The sequence below is a fragment of the Rhipicephalus microplus genome, chromosome 5, assembly GCF_043290135.1.
Source record: "Rhipicephalus microplus isolate Deutch F79 chromosome 5, USDA_Rmic, whole genome shotgun sequence".
NCBI classification, from domain to species: domain Eukaryota; kingdom Metazoa; phylum Arthropoda; class Arachnida; order Ixodida; family Ixodidae; genus Rhipicephalus; species Rhipicephalus microplus.
The window spans coordinates 168,712,248-168,738,516 of NC_134704.1; the positions used below are offsets into that span (position 1 = coordinate 168,712,248).

Genomic DNA, 26,269 nt, shown 5'->3' on the forward strand with positions numbered 1-26,269 from the left:
TGGCGTAGTATCAGGAGCTCGTTTAAATGCCTTTAAAAGTTTAGGACTGTGGTTTGTCTTGTGGGGTAGCACAACGAACCATTTTGCAGGAATTAATTGGAAAAGAACTCCTCCAACATACCTCGGTGTACCATTTTATGCATATAGATTCAGTGCGCATTACTGGAAGGAACGCCTCCCTAAGCTTGAACGACAGGCCCAGACATTTGTTCCCTATCGACTTTCAATCTTTGGGAGAGCTGAAGCTTGGAATACTTTTTTAGCAACAAAGCTTTACTACGTATTGCAACTTATTAATTGCACAAGATTCTATATACGACGCTTTCATAGGATTTTCGCTACTTTCATATGGTCTTCGACTTTTGAGCCCACGCACCGTGATAATATATTCAAGCCATTTAGTGAGGGTGGTATAGGATTAAAATACTTTTATCTATGACAAATATTGTCAAGATTCTTCTTTTTTTGAGACAATTCCCATCCTGTAATACATTCCTTCTTGCAGGTTACACTTGTTGATTACTTACTAGATTTAATTGTTTCGTCATACTCTTTCGGACGCCCATGCTTGTGGGGATTCATGCAGGAAGTTTACCTCGTAGTTTAGTTCCTTAAAGCGCGCTTTTCTGGAGAATACCTGTACACAGTATCGCGCAAGGTGCTGTATAAGGGTCTACTGAGTACTGTCTTCCCACCTCCATTGTACCGATCACTGTACTCCAATCTTCCACGCCACGACGTGTTGAAGCGAGTGCGCAAAATGTACATTCTACCGACTTCAAAAACATTCTTTTATAAACTCCGCTTGGAAACATTGGCGGTAAACTTATGGCTAAAAAGAAAGTGTATTTTCATTTCATCTGTTAACGGCCGTCTATGTGATGTGCCGGAAACGATTGAACATTGCTTTGTTAGCTGCAAAGACGCCATACTCTTTTGGGATGTCCATCAGCGAGCACTAAGAAAACGTTTCGTCTATAATTCTCACACGATACGTTATCTTCTACCAGCAGCGCTTGATGATGTACCATATGACATGTTTTTCCTGATGAGTATGCACAGCTTGTGGAAGCCACGAATGCAAGACCGCAATGCAAAGCCCACCACCTCATCAAGCACACACTTTATTTAAATGGCTATCCACCTCAAAAACATTTACGACGAGCTGGACTTTAGACCGGACTGGTACTTCGTCTTAGAGATCTGTTTGACCTCACCCCTTTTTTGTTTGCATAACAGGATTTGTAGAACTCTCCATGTGAGGAACTCGCACTGTGTTAGCTATTGAGTGTTTATGGGTAACGCTTGAGCGCTTATTTTCGTGATTTGATTGTACTTTTGTTCGCTTTATTTGTCTTTATTGCGCAAATACTTTATTAAACCATAAAAAAAGTAGCGTAGCTCAGAGGTAGAATACCGGGCTGGCACCCAGCAGACCCGGGTTCGAGCCCCACTGTGTCTTTAGTACTAGTATTTCTTCGCACTTCACGCGATGTGGTTACGGGTACCCGCGGCGGCGGACAACTACGGTGCTGCGCGAGACCCGAGTTGTGATCTCATAACAGCCTTCACTGTAAAAACCTTGGAGGATGCTTCACATCGCCGTCAAGAGCAGAGCGTGATAGCACAACATGCAAGGCTTCACGTGTCCTGGAATGCCTACCAAAACAATAATTGTCAAGAGCCCACTACACCCTCATTCCTTTTGCGAGTCAGCGAATAGAACGCATCTGGAGGAGGACGCACAAACATACGCAGCTGTGTACCTTGCTGATGCTTTTGCTGATGACTACGAACAAGTTCGTCTTAAAACATTACGATAAGTGGGATTTCAACATCCACTCGTTGCGCAACTAACATGTTTTATTACCAGGGCGCTTCTACGCCTCTACCACGCAATATCAAATTCGTTAAAGAGGCTCCCACGACTACATCGCATTTCTACATTGTTTTTCATTGTTTTTATTGCGTGTGCAGCTGTTTAGAGCAATACTGTGGCTCGGTAGTAGCACACCTGCTTGCCTCGCAGATGGCTTGGACTTGATTCTTCCTTGAACAAGAGGGTTAAATTTTATACTTTATTTGCATTTATCTTTAGAGCTTTCGATGAAGTACAACATGATTTTTGCTCCGAACAAAGAACGCCAACACCGAGAACGGCCCCATCATTTCAGTAATATGCACTCAACAATGCCGTCGTATCAGTGAAGCGGGTTGTTTTAAAGAGTGCTTGTTCTTAATCGCATGAAATCAACTCGGGGCTACTACTAAAACTGCTTCTGATGGTATTACGTTGCGTTATAACTTTTAATCAAAATGTTATCTTGCATGCATCTGTGAATTTTCTGAAACAGTGCAAAGTTTAGACCTAGTAGGCATGTCTAAAATGCGCTGAAATCATCATCGTCTACTTTTTTAAGTGTTCATATTGATGGCAGTGAAAAAGACATGCATATATTAACTCCTCTTGTATAAAAGGAAAGTGTATCAAGACCTAAAACTGAGCGGCTGAATAACATGACTACTTTGATTGCTTAGAATGCGCAGAATGGTAGAATGTTTCACTCCTTATGAAAGTTCTGCTTACAGTGTCAAGTTTCACTTGAAGTACAATGTTGGAACACAACATAAATATTTATCTACAATGGTTGTTTTTTCTGGGAGAATTAGGTAAGGTCTATTATTGATTTTGAGGGTAAGAAAATACATTAAAATTTGTCTTGTAGCTTTGTGATCAAGGCTGTTCACCAACATAATGGTAAAACAAAAGGAGGCCTTAATGAGGAGTTGTCGAGAAGCTAGGTATAACTTCATGATTGCAACAGCTTTGTAGTATCCCCACTCTTAGCCTCCCGTAGCCAGCAAGTTCAGTCTACTGAGGATAAAGGGGGTAACATTCCATATATACCACTTAATGGCGGTGCGAATCGTTTTCCGTTTAATTCGTTACAATGAGAGTAGGAATGGGGTTGATCACATCGAAGTGTACAGAAAAAAGCAAGTAGATGGTGCTCATCTTAGAATGTCACAGGTACAGATGGGTACCTCAGCCATGGGCTCCTAAATGACACTGAAGGAATGAAGATCTCGAAATTTTTGTTGGGGGGCTGAGCCTCAGCTACCTTGTTGTCCTGCGTTCCTGTATTTTGTGTACTTTGTTAACCTGACCGGCGTTACCTTATTAAATCCTTCCCGTAACATATTTTTGGTGAAGGTATGAGGTATTGGAACACTAGTAACCTCCACCAAACCTTTCACGTTCGTGTCACCTCTCAAGTTGGCCACACCGTGGTGGTATAGTAGCTAAGGTACTCAGTTGCTGACCCGCAGGTCGCGGGTTCAAATCCCTGATTCGGCGGCTGCAATTTCGATGGAGGTGGCAATGTTGTAGGCCCGTGTGCTCAGATTTAAGTGCACGCTAAAGAACCCCAGGTGGTCGAGTTTTGCGAAGCCCTCTATTAAGGCGTCTCTCATAATCATATGGTGGTTTTGGAACGTGAAACACCACATATCAGTCAATCAAAAACCTCTCAAGTTGAACAAACTCTCGCCGTAAATTTGTTGGAGCACTCCGTGGTCTTGTCTTTTAATACCTAGGCATTTTTGATATTGACGACCGTCCCCTAGACTGCACGAGTGTGATAGTCCACCATATCGAAACTGCCGACACCAGCCCCCTTCATGAACGCCCTTATACCATGTGTTTCACTCAGAGCGCTATATTATACAGAACGAGTTAGACAAAATGCTCGACAGTGAAGTCGTGAAGCCTTCCGCAAGTCGTTGGGTATCGTCATTTGTGTTTGGTAAAAAAAGGACATCAGCAGGTGATTCTGTGTCGACTATCCTCCTCTCAATCTAATAACCAAGACGAATACGGGCAAGTTTCTGTCAATGACCGCGACCGCGAGAAGACAGCATTCATCATACCCGACGCCCGTTATCAATTTAAGGTCATGACGTTTGCGTTGTGCAGTAGGCCTGCCACGTTTGAGCGCATGATGCACCCTCTCCTCCGTGCTTTTAAATAGCCGACGCAACCGCGCTGTCCAGGGAATGTCAGTATTTTTTCGCAAAACTTCGACAGTCATCTACCACAACTGCTGACTATTTTTGACGTTTTCACTGTGCTGAAGCCCACCTTAAGGCCCCTCAGTGCACCCTCAAATACCGCTAGATCAAACTACTTGGCCAACTTTTCGACGCTACTGGTGTACAACCTGATCGTGAGAAAGTTCTCGCTGTTCACGAATTTTCGGTTCCAAGCTTAACACAAGAAGGCCTCAGCTTTTGGGGCTTTGCTAATACTTCCGTCATTTTGTTATCAACATTGTCGAAATAGCTCTGCCCCTGAAGGATATACTCAAAAAGAAGTGGTCTTTTTTGTGGATAGAGGACCAAGAACATGTATTTGCGTCGCTCATTCCAGTGCTGACATCACCACCTGCCTTGGCTCATTTAATTAACCGCTGGAACTAAGCTTCGCACCGACGTGAATGGCTATGACATTTGAGCTCAGATACAGAAGGGCAGAAACCGCTTAACAGTGTAGGCTAGCCGTCTTCTTTCGCAGTCGGAAAAGAACTATTTTATAATTCTCGTCTGGGCTATCGCGAAATTCCGACCGCACCTATATAAACGCTCGTTCGCAGTCATCACAGACTAATATGTAATCTGCTGGCTGTCAACTCTTAAGGAACCTACAGGAAGATTCGGGTGATAGACATTACGATTGCAGGAGTACACGTTCTTAGTACTGAACAAGTCTTGCAAAGTGCACAGCGATGCCGGCAGTTTACCTCGACACTCTGTTCACCCACGGCATTACACTGAACGGCAAGCAGATGCCAACATCTTAGCCATTACTGACTTTCTGCACACGTCGCACGAACAACGCCGAGTTTTTATCCATCATTGACGGTCGTCCATTCGGCCATAAAAACTTGCTTCATGACAGCGTTTTGTTCTGCCGCAACTTACAACTCTCTTTGACGCACAAATTTAGCTAGTATCTTCTCACGCCGTCTGCGCAAAAACATCCTGGAATAACTTCACAACGCCCCAATTTCTGAATATTCAGGTGTCTCCGCACCCTATGACTGCGTTCTGCGGCGGATATTCTAGAAAGGCTTTTATTGTTCCGTCCGCCGCTACGATGCAGCGGGTGACCTATGCCAGCAATTAAAAAAGCCCACGTTTCTTCCTTCCGGTCACCTTCAGCCTATTGAAGTCCTAAACGAGTACGGTTGACTTTACTACGGCCCCTCTCAACTTCGGCACCGGGAATGAAATGGATTCCAGTATTTACGGATTATAACACTTGGTATGCAATTAGTCGAGCGCTAGAGACTTGCTGCGCAACGGATGTTGCAGATTTTATTACCTACTTCATCCCTCAGCATGGCGCTCCTTCTCACTTGCCCATGGACCGTAGATTCTGCTTCTTGTTCTGTGTGGGTTACGACATACTTTGATCTCTTGCTCGACGCAATTTTACGACTTCTTCCCATCCTTAGACAGAAGAACCTACCGAAAGCCACAACCACACACTGAGGGATACGCTTTCCATGCGCGCATCTGGCGACCGCACCGAATAGAACATCGCACTTTCGTTGATAACCTTCGCCTACAACTCGTCGCGTCATATAACTATCGATTGTTCACCATTATATCATCTCTGTTGCAATAATACCTTACTACGTTTTGATAGGTAGGTAGGCCTGCCTATGTAGGTAGGCCTGCTTCCACCTGGCCTACCTACATTCACCACCTCGTACGCTCGAAATTTCATCTTCCGTGCTTTCGTCACACGTACAGTGCTCCGCGCTCAGTTCTCGACGTCCTAAAGTACACAAAAGTTGCTATATGACAGACGCCATAGAGTGCAAATATTTGTCCAGGCGTTTGCGGAATCCTAGTTGTACTCAGCAAGAAAGACGGTTCTTCCGCTAAATAATGCCAGCGTGAGCCCACTACTCGAATGATCTATCAAACTATTCTTACACTGAAGACCATTGCTTCGGTACCCTGGCAGCCACAATGCCAATGCTTCATTGTACGTGTGCTTTTGTCTTCACCATTTTGCTAAATATTTATATTAGTATCGATGAATATCAATTCTCAATATTTACAATCGTGAAACCGTTCATATTTCACTCGCGCAGTTGGCAGCACATACATTATTGTTTACTAGAGGTGAGCATCAGTTTCTCAGACTCCTCACCTTTCTTCAAAGAGCGGAGGATGTCCCCCGCCTCCAGTCTGACGCCAGCTAGGCTCAAGTGCGGGGCTCTAGGCCACGCATTCACCGCTTGAATACCACCACTTTCTTTATGCTGGGGCAGGTCTTCGCCTACGTCGCTTGCATTTAGATTGACCCGGTCTAGTGCCTGTGAAAGCAGCTTCGCTTCTTCCGATGACCAGGACTGGTCGTACACGACGCCTGAAAAAAAAGTAGGCAAAGTCTATCATGTACCCGAAAGATGACTAGCCATCGTCTCTTTATTCTTAGGCAATGATGTGGCATACTTATGAAATTCAAAGATATGAAAAGTTCAGAAGGGTGCCTTGAAGGGCCAGTTCATTTATGATACTGAGGGGAAACAGCGCAAAAATTGCAAAGCGAAAGAATGGTCACAAAATACAATCGCTGACGAACAACTGTGTCTAATTTTATAACACAAGTAAATAAAAAAGCTCAAAATAGAAAGAAGATTAGCATAATTCCGTGCACATTAAGATAAAATGCAAAAAAGGAACATTTTGAGTCATGATAGATTCTTATTACAATTCAGCTTTATGTGCACGTGATGGTTTTCTTCTTGTTTCCGTTTTGAGCTATCTACTTCCGGTGCAACAAATTTATACCCAGTTGTTTGTCAGCGTTTGCAATGTGCGTTCATTTTACTTGGCCCAGTTTTCGCGCTGTCTACCCTCAGTAAGAAGGTACACAAACAAGAGTGGGCAAGAGTGAAAAGAAAGGCAGGGACGTTTGCGTTATTTCAACTTGTTTGCCACCAAGAGCACTGTGCAGAATTACCCGAGCTTGGGGAAACTCGGGATCAGCTCCGGATCTCTCCGAGATCCAGCGGCACTCTTTTTTAAAAAGCCAACAGTACAAAAAAGTAAAATTCACCCCCCAGCACACTGCCTTTCATTGGTTACAATGAAACTCGGCATCGCATCGAGGACGGTCAACAACATTCAGCCGGTGCGACGACGACGGCCGCTGCGTGCCCTCGTCGTCTCCAACGTCTGCCAGCAACCCAGCTCAAGCCTGGCTAATTAGCTATTTGACTGGACAGTAAGCTTGGCTTGATAGGCCAAGACATACAACGACCAACCTAACTACGCCAACTCACGGCAAAGCCGAGATAGTTACGACACATATTAAGACCATGCTATTGATGCCATGTAAAACTCGGGTGGGGATAACTGAACCATGCTAATAAACGCGACCTTAATAATAGCACGCTATGTATAAGTATAGTAATTATCCCTTACAAATATATGATAATGAGTAGGACTGTACTATTTGTGAATAAGTTTACAATTTCATATCGATTTGTAATTTATTTGCATTTGCATAATTGCATGGTAGTTGAAACCTTAGGAATTAGGACAAAACAGTATAGTGTAATAGTCATTAGGTCTTAGTAAGTTTGTACAATCAAAATTAAGACAGCTGATGTGGTCTTCATTTCTAAGCCGACCAAGTAAATGAGTAGACGACCAACTTGTAAAGCTGAAAGGAGTTGCAGGTTATCACAAGCTCCTTGATGGCTCAAGCCTTGCAGAGGTAGCAATATAATAATTTATTAATATGTAGAGTTTAACGTCCGAAACCCATCATAAGATTATGAGAGACGGCTCAATGTACGGTTCCGGAAATTCTGACTACCTAGTATTATTTCACAAGTAGTGCAAGCTGAGAAAACTCTTTTATATGCAAAGAAACTGCTGATTAGCGTTGAAATTCATCGCATGAAATGCTTGAAAGTCATCGTCACCATGACAGTCACGAGTTAAAACTTGGACCTTCTCAGAATCAACAAGTTTGGATCCGAGTTCACGCGTCAATCAGTTCGATTGACAGATGCCCTTGGCGAAGATCCGGTGCACCCACCGCTTTTTGCTTATGCCGAGGAGCAGTACTCACGTCGAGCAGCAAGATAAGTTTATCAGCTTTATCGCGCAGATTATGCTCAAGCGCTCGCAAAAGCAAAAGTTATATCACAACGCGGCTACAATGTTTCGTCACGCTCATGACGTATCCAATCATAGGCGCGTTGCCGCCATAATGCGAGCGCCCCTGCTGACCACCTGTGCCTATATTTATCTGCTATACTTGATAAATTTGAAACGAATAGCACAAGTGTCATGCACGCGCACCGTTGCCGCCTTCGAGAGCGGAGATTTTCATGGTGCAGGTGGAACGAAAGTGCCAGCCCCAAAGAGGATTTGCGCCCACGAACACGCCTGCGGGAGACGCGTGTTGACTTGGCAAAAAGGAAGCGCGACAAGGACGCTGACGTCGCTGCACTATTAAAATGTTGCCTGGGTGGCTGCACTGACGTGTTCGCACGTGGTGTTTCCTTGATAACTACAGCAAATGCCCCACATGCGTTTTCAAGGCCACAAGCGTTTTTGTATACATATTTATCAACGCTGCTATCATGCGCTCCAGACAGTATTCATGTCATGCTAGCCGTAGAGGTAGCTCAGAGCAAACTCACCTGGCCGAGAAGCTTGGCTCATCCTGCATGACACCCCGTCACGGGTAAGGGTTGCAGGGCGAAAATTTCGGTAAATCTCGCGTACCTTAGAAATCGAATTCATGCGAAGCAAGTGCATGCAATCTGACTGTGTAGTTACTTTTTATAGAGCGAAACGGTACAAAGTTGCGCTAAAAATGCCTACAAATGCACGCATAGACATACGCTAAACAACCGCTTTTGCTTTATATTACCAGTTGTTTAGAGTTGCGTAGTTATGCCAACAGAAACAGTGATATTTGTAATGCCAGCAGTGGTACAAGCCTATATAAAGGGCAGCTGCTCGCAGGAGTCCCGACCCAGGACACTACAGCCTAAATAAACACTAGTGGATGACACCTTACTAAAATTGATTTAAAACAGACGCTGCATTGTATGACTACTTATGTAATGTTTAAAAAGTACTAAAGCCATCACTGCAACCACAATGAGCGTTTTCCGGATATTAAGGTCTATTTGAAAGGTATACTTCCGAGACCTGTTGTGATTATTGAGGTCAGTGCACACCAGCGACTAGTAGCGGTCACGCAACCATTTGCGATTTGCGACTGGCGACCATTTGCGACTGGTGATCGAAAATTGACTGATGTTCACAGTGGCAGAGGCTGCACGCGAGCCACCGGACGTCGCAAAACCAGAGAGTCATGTTCGCATCTCGTTATCAGCGAGAACTCTGAAAACCGGCATTTATCAGCTGATCGCCGCCAGCTAAAAGAGCGGAGGAAACCGAGTGCGCCACATTTATTGTTTTCGTCCGTTCTCGCACATCGTACTCCTTGACGCTGCTAGAAACGTCCAGCAGCGTCAAGGAGTTCGATTCAAGCGAAGAACAAAAAAAAATGTCATGGCGCTGATACAGTATGCCATGGTGTGCGCACTGGCAGCGCCTCCAAAGAAAAAAATTGGCAGATCCCACGGGCAATGAAATCGATGATATGCGAAGCACTAATGAGAAAGGTTGATATGTCCTTTTAAAATTAGCGCAACGTTACAAGGTAGAGGTAAATGATCTCCTACATGTTTCTATGTCGTGATTTTCATGTTTCAATGTGTCTTTTACCTTCGTCATTTATTCACGTCATGTGCCCCGCCATGGTGGTCTAGTGGCTAAGGTACTCGGCCGCTGACCCGCAGGTCGCGGGATCAAATCCCGGCTGGGGCGGCTGCATTTCTGATGGAGGCGGAAATGTTGTAGGCCCGTGTACTCAGATTTGGGTGCAAGTTAAAGAACCCCAGATGGTCAAAATTTTCGGAGCCCTCCACTACGGCGTCTCTTATAATCAAATAGTGGTTTTGGAACGTTAAACCCCACAATTCAATCAAATCACGTCATGTGATATCAAATTTAGTATCACAAGACGGGGTATGTTGTGATCTTTTTACATGACACGTGTATCACTATTATCATGCTTACACCAGTCATATATTTCGTCATTCATTGACATCAGGTAACACCTAAATTTGGTACATGTGGAGCTAGCCAAATGGCCAAGAGCACATCATGAAGCATCTCATATACTCCAACGCAGTGGTGACGCGCACGCACGCTGAGCACAGTGACGCTAAGTTCGCAAAACGCGAGCCTTCTAGTCTGACACCAGGCGCGGCTGGCGCGACCGGCGTCCGTCAGCTCGGTTCGACGAAATGCGATATGCTATATTTCTTGACGATGCGTTATCCACACAACACTGCTTCTGCCTCTATTCGTGAAGGAGGGACGCAGGACGCACTAGAATGCGCATGCGTCAAAGCGACGCAGCGCCGCGCGCGCCTGCGAGTATATGGCAGAACCGGCACGTGGCGTAGCAACACTGGTGTGACACAACGAAATCAACGCCGGCGAGTACGCGCAGCGCGTCATGTTGAAATGTATTGGCCCATTGACTGTGGCTTGTAGTCATGTTCTCACATGACACGCATCTCATGATTATCGTGTTTGCACCAGTCACATCCCTTCGTCATCCATTGACGTCACGTAATACCGAATTTGGCATTAGTGAAGCTAGCGCAACGGCCACGAGCGCATTATCAGTGTGGCATGTAGTCATGTTGTTACATGACAAGCATGTCGACATTATTATGTTTCGATGTATTATTTACTTATGTCAACCGTTCGCATCGCGTGAGTGAGTGAGTATGAACTTTATTAAGGTCCTGAGAGGAAAGAAAGCGGTGCCGAAAGCCCCGCCATCAATCCGGCGGCTCCACCCAGGTCGGGACCGGTAGACAGAGTCTCTCGGCGACGGCCCGGGCCCTCTGGACAGCCTTGAGCTGGGCGATGAGCTCTGTGCTTCGAAGGGCGGAGTCCCAGGAGGACTGGTCAGAAAATTCTGTACCCACGTTGGCAGGGCACAACCAGAGCATGTGGTCGAAATTGTTATACTCGTTTCCACAGTGTGGACATGCAGTGGAAAAGTCCGGATTAATCCTGCTTAGTGTCGTTGGTGTGATGTATGTACGTGTCTGCAATTGTCTGTAAGTGATTGCTTGTGCTCTGTTCATGTTGTTACATCACACGCATGTCATGATTATCATGTTTGGATGTGTCATTTATCCATTTCTTCCGTTCGCATCGCGTAATACCAAATTTGATACATGTGAAGCTAGCGAAAGGGCCACGAGCGCATCATGAGCGTAGCATGTAGTCATGTTAACACATGACACGTATCTCATATTTATCGTCTTTCCACCAGCCACATACCTTCGTCATCCATTCGCGTACCGTAATACCAAATTTGGTATATGTGACGCTAACAAAACGGCCGCTAGCGCATCATGAGCATGGCATGTAGTCATGTTGTTACATGATACGCATGAGATGATTTACATGTCAGGGTCTGTCGCTTGTGTTCGCCATGCAGTCATGTCATACCATACCAGTTTTGCAACACGCCATGTGAACAAAACCACCGCAAGAGTTGGTCCATGAAATGTAAATCATGACATTGATGACGAACATGCCATGATTTTCATGTTATGACTAGTCAAATATGGTCTCCATACAGTCATGTTATGCTATACCAAGATTGGTATTGTGGTATTGATGCCATTATCACAATGGCCAGGAGATCTAAATGTCGTAGGCGGATAGATAGATAGATAGATAGATAGACAGACAGATAGATAGATAGATAGATAGATAGATAGATAGATAGATAGATAGATAGATAGATAGATAGATAGATAGATAGATATACAGATAGATAGATAGATAGATAGATAGATAGATAGATAGATAGATAGATAGATAGATAGATAGATAGATAGATCATCATCAACAGCCTGACTACGTCCACTGCAGGACAAAGGCAATGCAATGTCATCGGTGAAGCACAGGTTACTAAGGCACTCCCCATTAACTCTTTCCCCTAACTGTTCCCATTCTAGGCTTCTGAACACCTCCTGTAAGCACGCGGTAAATAGCATTAAGGAGATTTTCTCCCCCTGCCTTACAACCTTCTTGATTAACATTCTGTTGCTTTCTTTATGAAGCAATATGGCAGCAATTGATCCCCTGTATATTTCTTTCAGGATGATTATATATCCATCATCGAGGCCCTGATTCTGCAGTGTCTGCATGACACCTGATATTTCTACTGAATCGAACGCCTTCTCGTTATCATTCAATGCTATGTATAGTGGTTGGCTGTATTCTGAGCATTTCTTTATTACCTGAATGATTGTATGAATGTGGTCGATTGTTGAGTAGCCTGTTCGAAATCCTGTTTGTTCCTTGGGTTGAGTGAATTCTAATCTTTTCTTAACTCTGTTAGCAATTACCTTTGTAAATAGCTTGGATACTACAGAGAGTATGCTGATCGACCTGTAAGTCTTCAAGTCCTTGTGATGTCTTTTCTTATGTATTAGAATGATGTTAACATTCTTCCAAAACTCTGGTACTCTTCCCGTCAGAAGACACCTCGTAAACAGGTTGGATAGTTTTTCTAACACAATCTGTCCTCCATATTTCAACAGATCTGATGTGACCTGATCAGCACTAGCAGCTTTGCCTGTTTGCGTGCTTTCCAAGGCTTTTCTGACTTCTTCTATGATTACTGGTGGGGTTACTGCTAGTTTCTATAGCATTGAGGTTGTGGTTGTCCCGGCTACGGTACAGATCTCAGTAAAACTCCTGCGCCTTTTTAAGTATCCTACCCATATTGGTTGTTATTTCGCCTTCTTTGTCCCTTAGTGCATACATCCAATTTTTGCCTATCCCAAGTTTCCTTTTCACTGCTTTGACGCTTCCTCCGTTTTTCAGAGCGTCTTCAATCCTCTCCATGTTATACCTTCTTACGTCGGATACCTCACGCTTAATAATCAAGTTCGAAAACTCTGGCAGTTCTATTTTGTCTGTTGTACTTGAGACATTTATGCTTAGACGCTTCTTAATGAGATCCTTCGTTTCTTGGGAAAGCTTGCCAGAGTCCTGTCTAACTACCGTGCCTCCAACTTCTACTGCACACTCCGTAATGATACTTGCAGATCATCATTCATTTTGTCTACACTAAGGTCGCTTTCCTCAATAAGAGCCCAGTAGCTGTTCTGAAGCGAGACTCTGAATTCCTGTACTTCCCCTTTCAGATCTAGCTCAATGATTGGCTTCTTGCGTATCAGTTTCTGTCATTCCTTCTTCAAGCCTGGGCGAATTCAAGACCGTACCTTTCTATGGTCACTGCATCTTATCTTACCAACAACTTCCTCATCCTGCACGATGCCTGGGTGTGCACTCATTATAAAGTCTATTTCGTTTTTATTTTCGCCATTAGGGCTCATCTATGTCCACTTATGGTTTGCTCGTTTTCGGTCGAAGGTACTCAAAATCCATAAACTATTGCCTTCTCCGATTTTTACTAGTAGATCTCCTCTAGAATTTCTAGTACCGATGCCATAATCAGCTGCTGCCTGGTCTCCATCCTGCTTCTTCCCTACCTTTGCATTAAAGTCTCCCATCAGTATATTATGCTGTGTTTTTACCTTACTCTTTGCCAATTCCACGTATACGTAGAAGTTTTCAACTGAAGGGTCATCATTGCTGGATGTAGGCGCGTAAGCTTGTACCACCTTCATATTGTATATCTTATTGAGTTTATTTTCGATACCTACCATCCCTAAATTAATGCTATAGTATTTCTCTATGTTGCCAGCTATGTTTCTGTGAAATAGAAACTACACTCCCCGTTCTCGTCTGTCAGCCAAGCCCCGATAGCTAAAGACTTGCCCATTCTGTAGCACCGTATAGGCCTCATCTGTCCTCCTAAACTCACTGAGCCCTATTATATTCCACTTATTACCCTATAGCTCCTCGAATAGTACAGCTAGACTTGCCTACCTAGATAAGGTACTAACGTTAGACGTTGCCAAGTTCAGGTTACAGATAGATAGATAGATAGATAGATAGATAGATAGATAGATAGATAGATAGATAGATAGATAGATAGATACGCTCAAAGTCGCCGAAGTTTTCTAAGAAATGCTTCGCATATAAAAAAGCCAGTGATGGGTGCGACCGTCCCTTCGCTCTCGAAAGTTGGCTGGCCATACAAGCCGCATAGTTTCCGTGCTGCGCGGAGACGACGAGCAGAATTTCCGAGAGTGGTAGGTATTCAGAAACGGTCCTTGAATTTCGCTTGTTACAGCCTCTAATGCAGCACAAACGTGTCTCGAACGCGGTGTCTTTATTCGGTGCCGTGGCATGATACACAAACCCGTTCCAAACGCCCTGCAATTAAGGTGGTGACAAGTCGCTGTTTGCGACCAGTGACAAGTTCTGTTTGCGCAACTTTTTGCGACCTGTCGCAAATAGTAGGGCGACCGCTGCTAGTTGCCAGTGTGAGCAAACCATTAGGCAGATTACTTGATTGGCGAGCAGGATGCTAGGGTTTGATTCCTACTGGGACAATGACGTTTATTATTTGCATTCGTTCGACCAATGTTGTCGATGCGCGCCTTTCCCCAACAATCAAGCGTTAAAACTGCCTACACTCTAAGGCAAAATTACCCGAAAAAGGAGTAACGTAGCCCAATAGGCACACGCGGTGAACAGATAGACTATTGAGGAGCAACCACAGAGGGAAGCGTGCGGCGCGAAACCACGGTCTGCACTAGTTATGGACCGCCCAGGCATTGCAGGCAGCGCGAAAAGCGTTGGTAAGGTTGAGCCCCCCTTCTCCACAGAACACATGTCCTTCTCCTCCTCTTCTGGCTCAGCCTTTTCCCGTATTTCGCCGGTGGTGGTTGCACAGCGGCGCGCTCGGAGTGCTCGACCACGGCCGCCTAGATTCGAAGATCTAAGAACTACGACGTGGTGCTTATTTGTAGTACGCCTGGATGAGCGTGGGCTGCTGCTTTAGCGTTTCGCTGCACCCATGAACTCTGAAGCAAGCCTCGATAGATCACCACGCCGCGCTGTATATCTCGGGATTCAAGATAGTCACAACCAACACACGACAGCAACAGTTTGGAAGGCCAATATGGCGGCCGAGAAGAACAGGCCAATCGGATATATACTTCAGCCCAACTTGGGGCAGAAAACAGCGCTGGATTCTAAGGCAAGTAGGTTATCAAACTTTATTCTACTCTACTTGTCGCGTGTGCGATGAGTATCGCGCTTGCCGGCAACGTGCTCCGTTGTGTTATGTATCGCATGCACGAAATTCATCGTGAAGGTCAGTTTCGGTGTCTGCAATTTGCCTGTGCTTTGCGACCGCCTGGGAATTGGCCGCCATTGCCGTCGGCTTCTCGTACGCTGGCTCATAAAGTGCTCGCCTGTCTTCGCCGCCGCGATGAGCTCCGGGCTCACGATGTCGGGCTGAGACCTCGTCGCTGTGTTGGGAGTCGTCGAAAACACGTTGCGGGTTCTCATAGAGCTTGGTTGTAGTATGTCGCGCGCTGTAAGTGCACCAGCACGGGCTGGCGGGGCTTTCGCTAGCGTCTGAACTCACTGAAAATTGGTCGCCATTACAATTGGCTTCCCCTTCAGTCGATAGCAAGCAGCTCAGCGCCGTCCGTTGGCCGCGGCAGCGGACTCGCGTTTGCGCGCTGCACTCACTCGAATTTGTGGAAAAGGGCCGCATTACCGTCAATTTCTTAGGCGCTAGCTCCAAACCAGCTCGGTGCTGTTCGTTGCGGTGGCCAAGCATACGCTCGCTCTCCTGTTCGAAGTTAGCTGGCGGCAGACACTCCGCGTGCAGTACCATGTTGGTGTCGCGTTCGCTTGCTTGAGCTGAACGACGTCACTCGCTTAGGACTCGCCGACTTGTTAGCGGCACGGTTGTTCGCGGAGTTGTGACTGTGACCGCCGCTCCTAAGCTGTTGCGCTACGGGGATCGAAATGAGTCTTTGACGATGTGTGACATCACGGTGAAATTATTAGCATGTCATATCTCACATACGTTTTCATTTCACCTTACACGTATTTCTCATACGCATTTGTATTCATCCTTTGTGACGTGTGACTCACCATTTTGCATACTTATTGTGCAGCCGTGGGCAATCACCATTCTCAAGACTGTGCGCTGGCGTCTGCGAGGCCCGTCATGCACCTCTTTCGTCAGAGCAGCTTCAGAAGGACTGTGCGAGATGTGAAGGTAAAGTTATTTGTGTGTCATATTTGAACGCTTGTTTTTATATTAACGTGCGCGCACTTGTCATATGCGTGCATCTTCATCTTCTCTGACGTGCGCCTAACTATTTTTACTATATTATTGTACGCGCAGCCGTGGGAACACAACAGGCAGAAGGCTGCATGCGCTGGCGTCTGCAATGCCTGTCGTCTATCGCTTCAGTCAGAGGAGCTCCCCAAGGAGTGAACAACATTTGACAACGAGACTGGACTTGTACACTTCACCATGAATTCACTTAAAAGAATGGGGAAGCTTCATGTGTACGTAGAAAAATAAAAGATTTCAATGTCTCACATTTGTCTTTCGTTATTGCCGAGACTGTGAAAGCAGTTACACATAGGTGGCTAACTACTTTTTTGCGTGTTCCTTTCTGGGGAATTTGTTGGTCACTGCGCAGAAAAACAGGCAAAAAAAGTATTCGGCCTGGCGGAAAATAAACAAAAAACAACGTTTGAATTAGGGACAAAAAGTTCATCCGATTGGAGTACTCGAGTGAATCAACCGTTTGTCCGGCAAGGTGCAACTGTGAGGACTAACGGTTGCCCGGTAAGGTGTAAATGTGGGGATTAACAGTTGCTCTATAAGGTGCGAATATGAGGACTAAATGTTAATCATTTGAGGCGGACTGTGGGACTAACGGTTACTCACTAAGGTGTAAATATGAGGACTAAATGTTAGTCCCTTCTGGAGACAAACTGTTAGACCTGGTGCCGTTAGTACCTAAAGGGATTATTAGTTGTGATAGCCCCCTCAGTCCCCAAAAGGACGAACCACACAACCTTTTAACACCCTTTTGCCTTATAGTGCATGTCTATTTTCACCGTTCCTCGGTAGCTCCTTCCTAGGTAGTAGCACCTACCCTCCCGGCTGTGTGCCACTCTTTTTTGAAAAAGGGTTTGACGACTCGCGCGACCTAATTGTGACATAATTCATCTCATGTCTAGCGAGTCGTATTCGTGAAACACTTTTACCGTCCTATACTGTTTCGTTTGCCCCAAGTGTAGGGGGTAATCATGAGAGCACCTAGGCTTAAGCGATTAGATAGATCAATAGATAGATAGATAGGTAGACAGATAGACAGACAGACAGATAGATAGATAGATAGATAGATAGATAGATAGATAGATAGATAGATAGATAGATAGATAGATAGATTACATCGAAGTTCGAATGGGTAAAAAATACAAGAACCCAAGAGAGAAATACCTATACCGTTTCCTACTTAGCAAGGTTCTGCGTGGATGCACATAAGTTAACAACTGATAACTGCTCACAATAGGCTCCCTCTGTGATTGTCTCAAAGCAGACCAAAGTCTGTGGTATCAATAAAAATTTGCAAAATACAAGCTCAAGGTGTCAAAAATACGCAATGCGGATTGAGCTTAGGGAGTGTCTGTGCCACATTGAGGCGAATCTGCTTGCTTAACAAAAAGTAACAGTGTTCTCTGACTTTTAACATCGCGAAATTACGATATGATTATGATAAACGTCCTTGCGCATAGCTCTGAAAATTTTCACCTGCCGGCGTTCTTTAACATAAACTGACATCGCACTGTACGCAGGCCCTTAACATTTCACCTGAATTGATATGAGACCTGGGTTTTGGAACGTTAAACCCCACATATCAATTGATATGAGACCACCGCGACCGAAAAGGAACCCACAACCTCAAAGATTTCAACAGCTCCCACGTACCTAGGAATCAATGTTATGCGAAGCATGCAATGGGAAGGTGACCATGGAATGATTTTTATTGAGCGACACATCATAAACCGACGCTAAATTTATGTAAAAGTGTTGCACGCACCGACATATATTAAAGAGTTGCAGATGTTTATATAACCAGCTGGTTGTACTTGCGCAACGACGCCTACTCAAACATGCGTATTAGGAACACCAGAAGCTAGTATGAAGCGCTGATGCTCACGAAGATGCTGCACTTAGACACTGCTACACAAGTCAACTTCAGCGCGTGGCACCTAACCACAATTGACGTTAACCAGCCGTGGCGGCTGCGTCAAAGGGGTCATATGTAATGTGCGTAAAATTGAGCAGGCAGCACTGCAACCACTATTGACGTTTCACAAAGATTAGCGTATATTTGAAAAGGAGTCCTAAGACCTGGCGTAGCTCCGTCGTAGAATGCTTGATGGCCACGCAGAATGCTCTAGTGCGATTCTAGCTGCAACCCTGACATCTCTTCTATGGTTTCGTGGGTAGACGCTACCGATGTCGGGTAATGCTTAACGCTCACGCATTCAAATTTCCCATGTGTGTTCTCGTTGTTCCTGGGTAGGTACTAAGTGTCAATCACCTGTGGCACATACCCGCATAGCAGCCTCACATATCCACCCATGGATATGTGCCACTCTCTGGCGAGAAGTGTTTGACGACGTACGAGACGAAGTTGTGACATTATTCATGTATTGACCAGCGTATCGTGTTTGTCAAATCATCCTGCTTTCCCATGCTAGTTTTGGTTCACGCCAAGTTATTGGCGTGACCTCGAGAGAACCTTAACGTAAGCGGCTAGATAGATAGATAGATAGATAAATAGACAGATAGATAGATAGATAGATACACAGATAGATAGATAGATAGATAGATAGATAGATAGATAGATAGATAGATAGATAGATAGATAGATAGATAGATAAGCTCAATGTCGCCAAAGTTTGCTAAGAAGTGCTTCGCATTTAAAAGTAACAAGTGCGTAATTGTGGCTCTGTGCCTCTTCACATGTGCCAATTAAGACAGAAGGTCGAGGAAATGTGTGGGCTAAACAAGAAGAAAATGACAGCAATTTTGTGCTGAAAGCAACGTTTCCATGACAAGGCAAATTTTAATGTTTGCCTGACGAAAAGATGTTCTTTCGTTGAAGCACTGTCTCCAGACACATTCTTGATCAATGATTGCTGATATCATGTCCTGTTCATCTGTTATACAAATGTTTATTCAGTAGTTCATAATTCTTTATTTGTTTATTAAGCAATGACTTATTTATCAAAGTGTGGATGGACACCCTTACAAAGCACTACCGGGAACGAATTGAAGTAACTTGTTTTTCATACACCCAATAAAACTCTTGGCAAATGTAAGAACATCATCGACACGCAACTCAAGCGCTCTCTTCAGCTGTCCCGCACAACCTCCAGTTGAACGTGGTCTATAAGGTAACGCGTTAAAATTACAAACTTGCATTCACCCCGAATTTTTAGTTAAAGATTACTCTTTGCATTATGGCAACAAAGATGGAGTTCTTGCCGTGAAATGGAAGAGAAACGTATAAATGGCCAAGACGTTATCACACTTTTTGGATGGGTGTGTTCTTATGTTGTATCGATACTACGTTGTTTCATCAATAAGAATGCAGAGAATGTTTCCGCGTCACCACCTGCAATTTATTCATGCTTGTCTTACCTTCAAGTGAAAATCAGTATGGGCTGCATTCACCTAAAAACACGCGTTACACAGGCATCAAAAACAACGGGTAACGTAACCACTGGTGTATGCAAATGTGGATTTCTTACGCTACACTGTGCGCGAAACCATGGTTATTCCTCTAAACATAGTTATCGAAAACCGAGCGTGGTGACCCTATTTTGGCTAATAACCGAGGCAATGGCTGTATCTATATAGGTGTAATTAGCAACCTTGATTCAGGAACATTTAGGGGCAAAGCTCCTAAAGGCGTGGGTCTGTCCATGCCCAGTATGTATGTACATGGCCGCCTATAGTTCCACCTTTGCCAACTGCCCACTACTTTGTCCTTGCAAACATCTCCCTACGCCCCTTCTCCGATCCACTACTTAATTGACCATAGGGCAAATACAGTTGAGAAGTAGCTAATACGAAATGCAAGTTGACCTTGTACTTGCAACCAGGTATGCGCTAAAGAACCATAGGTTGTGTTTGTCCCGTCTACGATGATGTAGTGGGGGATATTCACAGATGGTTCACGGTTGAGCAATGAAATCCTCCAGCGCTTTGCCCCACTCATCATCAATCACTCCGAGGATATCCTGTGATTTTTTTTTCACATCGGTGAACAGTTCCTTGGCGCTAACGCTTGTAGAGTGCAGTAAACCATGGTTGGCCGTAACTGTGGTTCACTTGCCTGTGTAACAAGGGTGAAAATCACACTACAGCAAGACAAACTACAATCTATATTAGGCGGCAAAGAATACAAAAACCAAAATTAAAACAGAGCGGGTGGATTTACAAGATGAATGTCGCATCAACTTTTTTTGTTTTATTCTTCAACTTCTCAATAAAGTAAACTTCATATGAAACAGCTGCTTTGTAGTACCACCTAACGTTATATTTCTTGGACCATAAATCTATTTGCTTTCTGTTAATAAAGTTCTACTTTTCATAACAAAAAAATGTTTAATAACCCAGCTAATTTCAGTGGCAGAATTGTATGCGAAAATCCCGCTGACACGCTCAGCCATCCGAAGTGCGGAACTCCAGGGTGTGCTTTTTATTTGTGTATTTGTGGTTTGGGTGCACGCTAAAGTACCCCAGATGATCAGAATTTCCGGAGCCATCCCCTACGGCGCCTCTCATAATTATATGGTAGTTTTGCGCAATTAAACCTTATATATCATCATAATAATTGTGTATATGTACATCCTGCAGTTGATGTTCTCTCGGCAGTGGGCTCGCCGATGATCACCCGTTGCTGATAAGGCAATCTAATGTTCTGTTGACGTCATTTCACACTACCACGTTTTTTCTGGTTCTTGGGCGTGACCTAATGGCTGTTGTCGGTGCATCTAGATTTGATTGATATGTGGGGTTTAACGGCCCAAAACCACCATGTGATTATGAGAGACGCCGTAGTGGAGGGCTTCCGAAATTTTCACCACCTGGGGTTTTTTAACGTGCAGCCAAGTCTGAGCACACGGGCCTACAATATTTCCGCTTCCATCGGAAATGCAGCTGCCATGGCTGAGATTCGATCCCGTCACCTGCGAGTCAGCAGCCGTGTATCTTAGCCAATAGAACACCGCGACGGGGCACGGTGCATGTAGCGACCTGAGTTAGGCACAGCTGAGCACGTGGGAGCAGTTTGGCAGAACAACTGCGCATGGAGAAACAAAGAAAGAAAGAAAGAAAAGAAGAAAGAAGGAAGAATAAAAGAAACAATATTAAAAGAAAAGAAAAAAAGGACAAAAGTAGAGTAGTTTTTTATTCTCACACAGGCCAAATTTCACTCGCCGCAAACCTACCGATAGTTCAAGGGCGTGATTGCACGTACGATCGAACAAAGTATGGCTGGTCGACCTCTCAAATTTCTCCCAAAAAATTTTGTGTAATGTTCCCTGATCAGTGGAAAGAAGAGACCCGCCATTGGTTTTGCTGTAAAATATTTTTTGAAACACAGTAAATTATTGATGGACAAGTGGAATGCCACGAGTACCTGCTCTGCTGCTTTTTTCGAATTTGGCGATTACTCACACAAAACATGATAAATCTACGTGCCTAAATTTTCTTTGGCTACATATAGGCGTACTGGAACTTACGTTAAAGTATATTTTAATTGTCTGTGCAGTTTATATTTTCAATAAAAATTCTCAAAATTTACCTCAAAACGTTTTTCTGCCTAGTTTAAAGGCCTTTATTTGACAAATAGCCTACGGTAGAGCAGTGTAAAAGTCGGAATAATTTCTCACTATGCTTGCTTATAAAACTTTCGAAGCCTATAATATTAGCACTTTTAAATAAAGAGATATAATCGTGCTAACTTCAAGAAAAAAGCACGCAAAAGAAACATTTGATGACGACAATATATATATATATATATATATATATATATATATATATATATATATATATATATATATATATATATATATATTATTTAAACTTTCAACACTTATTCTACTACACACTGGCTTTCACAAATAATAAAACATGTTACGTTATATGGCATTGCTTGCTGTTAAGGCCCGTCAATTAATGCTTTAGGGCAAGGATAGGCAATGGTAGATCAGATTTCCTGCCCGTTAAGTATGAAATGCAGGCCTGTACCTAAGTTTCTTCACAAGGAAGCAGCACTGAAATAACTATCGCGTGCACTGAGTGCGCAAGGTTTGAAAATATTTGGCCACGCGAGCGGCCATGAGTGCGTGATTACCGAGCATGCAAGTGCGCCCAGCCTGTGCTCCGGTGTGAAGAGGGTCCGTCAAATAAGACCTTTGCGCTAGATTCAGCACAATATGTGGGTCTGAAGATTGTATAAAATTTGTGGCCGCTTACGGCTTTTCCATTTGGGATGATCTTGTATAAAAATGAATTATGTATCCTCGCTGTAAATGAGCAGTGATAATTAGAAATTAGTATTTTACGCATGGGATTTATTGAGACACTGCAGCATTAGGCTCTGTTGTCATCATCTTTATCATCATCAGCCTGACTACGCCTGCATTCTATACCAAGCAGACAGGAAGTCCGATCTACTATTGCCTATCCTTGCGCAAAGGCATTTCTTGACGGGCTGTAACTGCAAGCTAGTCATATAATGCAACAAGTTTTTATTGATTGTGAAATCTGATGTGCAGTAGAATAAGTAGGGAAAGTATAAAAGTATCAAAAATAGATTTTTTCATCGTCTTCAAATGTTTCCCTTGCATGCTGTTGTCTTGAAGTTAGCGCGAATATATCTTTTTACTGAAAGTGATAATAACATAAGCTTTGATAGTTTTATGATAAAGCATGCTCAGAAAGTGATGCGAAGTTTTCACTCCTCTGCTTTAGGCCCTTTCTGAAATAAAGGCCCGTAAACTAGGCAAGAAAGACTTTTTGTCAAAATTGCGAATTTCTAATAAAAAAAAATCTGCACTACGAAGACAATCGAAATATAATTTAACGTAAGCGCCAGTACGTTTATATGAAGCTAAACAAATTTGAGGCACGTAGTAATATTATATTTTTTGTAAATCACAGGGGAATCCAAAAAGCAGCAGGGCTGGTAAGAGTGGCAATCCACCCCTACATCATTTATAAGAGACTGTACTTTGTAAAAAAATTTTAAAGCAACAAAATTGGTAGATCTCTTCTTAACAAAGATCAGGCAATAATATATAAAATTCGGAATGAATTTACGAGGTCGACAAGCTTTGCTTTGTTCAATCTTACCTGGATTCACCCCTGAGTATTTGTGAAGAGAGCCTAAATGAACTAAATGCGGGTTTTGCTCTAACATACAAATGTGTACAGTGCCCACAATTTTCACTGGCTTTTAACAGTAGCCGCGACCATTCATACAGCCGTTGAACCACCTGAGCTATGGAAAATCATTTAAGCAGGCCATGACAACGACAGGAAAACTGGCATTAGTAAGTGCGAATGCCGCCAGGTCAATCAATGCGTAGTATCCAATAAATCAAACGTGCGATTAAGAGGAGTGTTGACTTAGAAAAACCTGAGAGCGTTGATATTTTTAACAATGCAATCAATAAAAAAATAAACTGCTTAATGCGTGCAAAGGCATGAGGTAATGTGTAAAGTGGCAAAAACTGTCGCTTCAACAAGCGTGGTCCACTTCGATAAGATAAATATTCATATGCAACAACGCTTAGGCAAGTAACATATACTACGAGACATTCCTTATGTGATGTAGCTGTCTAATAAATGCAGAGTGTTTCAGCTGCGAAGAAATGGCAGGGAGAGCTCGAAAGAAGTAATCTATCTTCATTTCTTTCTCGCTCGTGTCACTGGAATTCTTCGGCATTCCTAAGTTTTGGATCATGTGTCACAAGTTCGTGCGCCCACTCTTGTTCCAGAATTGCCTGCGCTCATGATAAATGTTCCTTTTTACCCACGAGGAACGGAACTTTGGTAGCACACACTTCCCCAAATGGAAATGCGTACATAATACAGTCACTTCCACGTACAGTTTACTTCCTTATACACGAAGTTCGAGGAGAAAAAGATGTGCTTAGCAGAGATGAGCCATTTAGCATTTGACCCAGATAGTAACTTTATGATAGGGAGTGCAGTAATTGTTTAGAGCATTAGCATAGGCAGAGGGGAAGGGTGTAGGTGTTGAACTTCTCCCCCTTCTAAATTTCTAACTTAGCTTGCCGATGTACACGTGCGTGCATACGTGATCCCAAGCAAGCATAAGTGAGCTTTTCTCTTCTCCACTCCTTTCCAAAAGCATTTCTGATTTCTTGACAGATGTCTAGCCAACGATACTTTAAACATGCATAAGCAACAATGAGGGTAGGGTGACATCAACAAATTCACGACGAATGCGCTTTATATGGCGAGTGCAGTCGCAAAAACGTTCTTTTTCTGACCCATTGCCGACTGCATGCAGAGGTCGGGGTCCCATTCCGATGAGCCAGTAATGCAAAGCCTTCACGCACATTACAATTTTAGATCACGCTAGATAATCCCACATGTGCTGCAGATTCCAGAGCATTCTATTTCTTCCTACCTAATAATCCTATCCTGGTTAATATGCGAAGAGTTCAGCAATTATTCATGCCTTTGCTGTTGAACGTACCGGATACATCAGCCTCTATGGTCCGATAACCTTCTGTGCACACCAATACAGACACATTGTAGCTTGAAATCTTCCGGCAGCCCCGCTCCCAGTGTGGTTAAAGCAAAATGCATGGTGGAGCTTATCTGTACATCTCTCGCACTTAGCACCCTTAAACAAGGACAATTTCATTTCATAACCTAATTGCTTTAGCGCCGAGAGTGAGTGTGAGGTTGCTTCTATACCTTCAAGCCTAGAGTACTTTGCATCTTTTTCACCAACATTTTTTTTTATTTTTCGCAGCACAGCTGTTGTGGTTGAGGTGGCCACATGTGTTAGATAACATTTTTTGCCATTGTGCGCCAACATGCTTACCTTAAACGCTGGAGCATTTGCTACAGATGGCTAACAAAAAAGAAAAAAAAAACGTCAGGGCATAGTCGGTATTTGCAGCGCGTGTGTTTCTATATTACTTCGAGTGGCCCATTAAGGTAATACTAAGATTTGCCTAATTTTATTGCTATAATATGTATACGCGCTATAGGAGTTGTAAAGAACAGTTCTAACAGTAGATGGGTGAAAATTTTACCAGGCGAAAGCAGTACAAAGCTTGACAGGCAGACACAAAAAGTGAGAGAAAAAGAGCAAGAAATCGAAGAAAGACAGAAAAAAGTTGACAGATCCCATGTACCTTGGAAACCAATATTATGCGAAGCCTGCGGTTGGAAGTTGCATCCGTTTTATTTATTTCTCATTGTTCGAGACGTTACGAAGTAGCCCTATATATGTGTACAAATTCACGCACACACATACGTTCAACAGCCTCGTATGTGTTATATTAGCAGTTGTTCACCGTTGCAAAACGATGCCAACAGCAACATCGATATTGGCAAGAACCAGAGGCGGTAACCTTATATCAAGCGCTGGTGATTGCGCTGCTGCGCACGAAGGTGGCAGCCCTCAACACGGTTACACAAATCGACATTAGCGGATGACGCCTAACTACATGTTACGCTAACATAACATGACGGCTGTAGGATAGGAGTACATATGTCAAGTTTATGTGATCGTTTAGCCAGTACTGCAACTACGATTGACGTTACACAAACGTTACGGTATACTTGAGAACTACCGGGTGTTTAAAGTTAAGCTTTATGGTTTCTTTAACTTACGCACTCGAACGTACGTTAGAATCACTCGTACAAATAGGTTAGTTGGCCAGGGGGACAGACACTTAAATGATACATATCTCTGCGAGCAGCCTAAATAACTAAGATTCAATAATGAACTATTTACTGGCTGAAGTAAGTTGGCATGCTGATATTTGCGAAAAATGTAGGCAGTGCTGCTTGTACACAGTTTCAATTGAAAGA

At 43.7% G+C, this 26,269-nt stretch overlaps 1 protein-coding gene across 6 annotated transcripts in view; it reads right to left on the reverse strand.

Moving 5' to 3' along the window:
- The window catches only part of LOC119173630 (glutamate receptor ionotropic, kainate 2-like), a 295,577-nt gene that overhangs the window by 184,680 nt on the left and 84,628 nt on the right, over nucleotides 1–26,269 (reverse strand). For 4 of the 6 annotated variants that reach the window (XM_075896184.1, XM_075896185.1, XM_075896183.1 and 1 more), the window contains exon 2: nucleotides 6,224–6,442. The exons of the other annotated variants lie outside the window; for them this stretch is intronic. In XM_075896184.1, coding sequence (XP_075752299.1) covers nucleotides 6,224–6,442 — 219 coding nt within the window. The remainder of the gene's footprint in view (nucleotides 1–6,223; nucleotides 6,443–26,269) is intronic. 6 annotated transcript variants of the gene reach the window in all.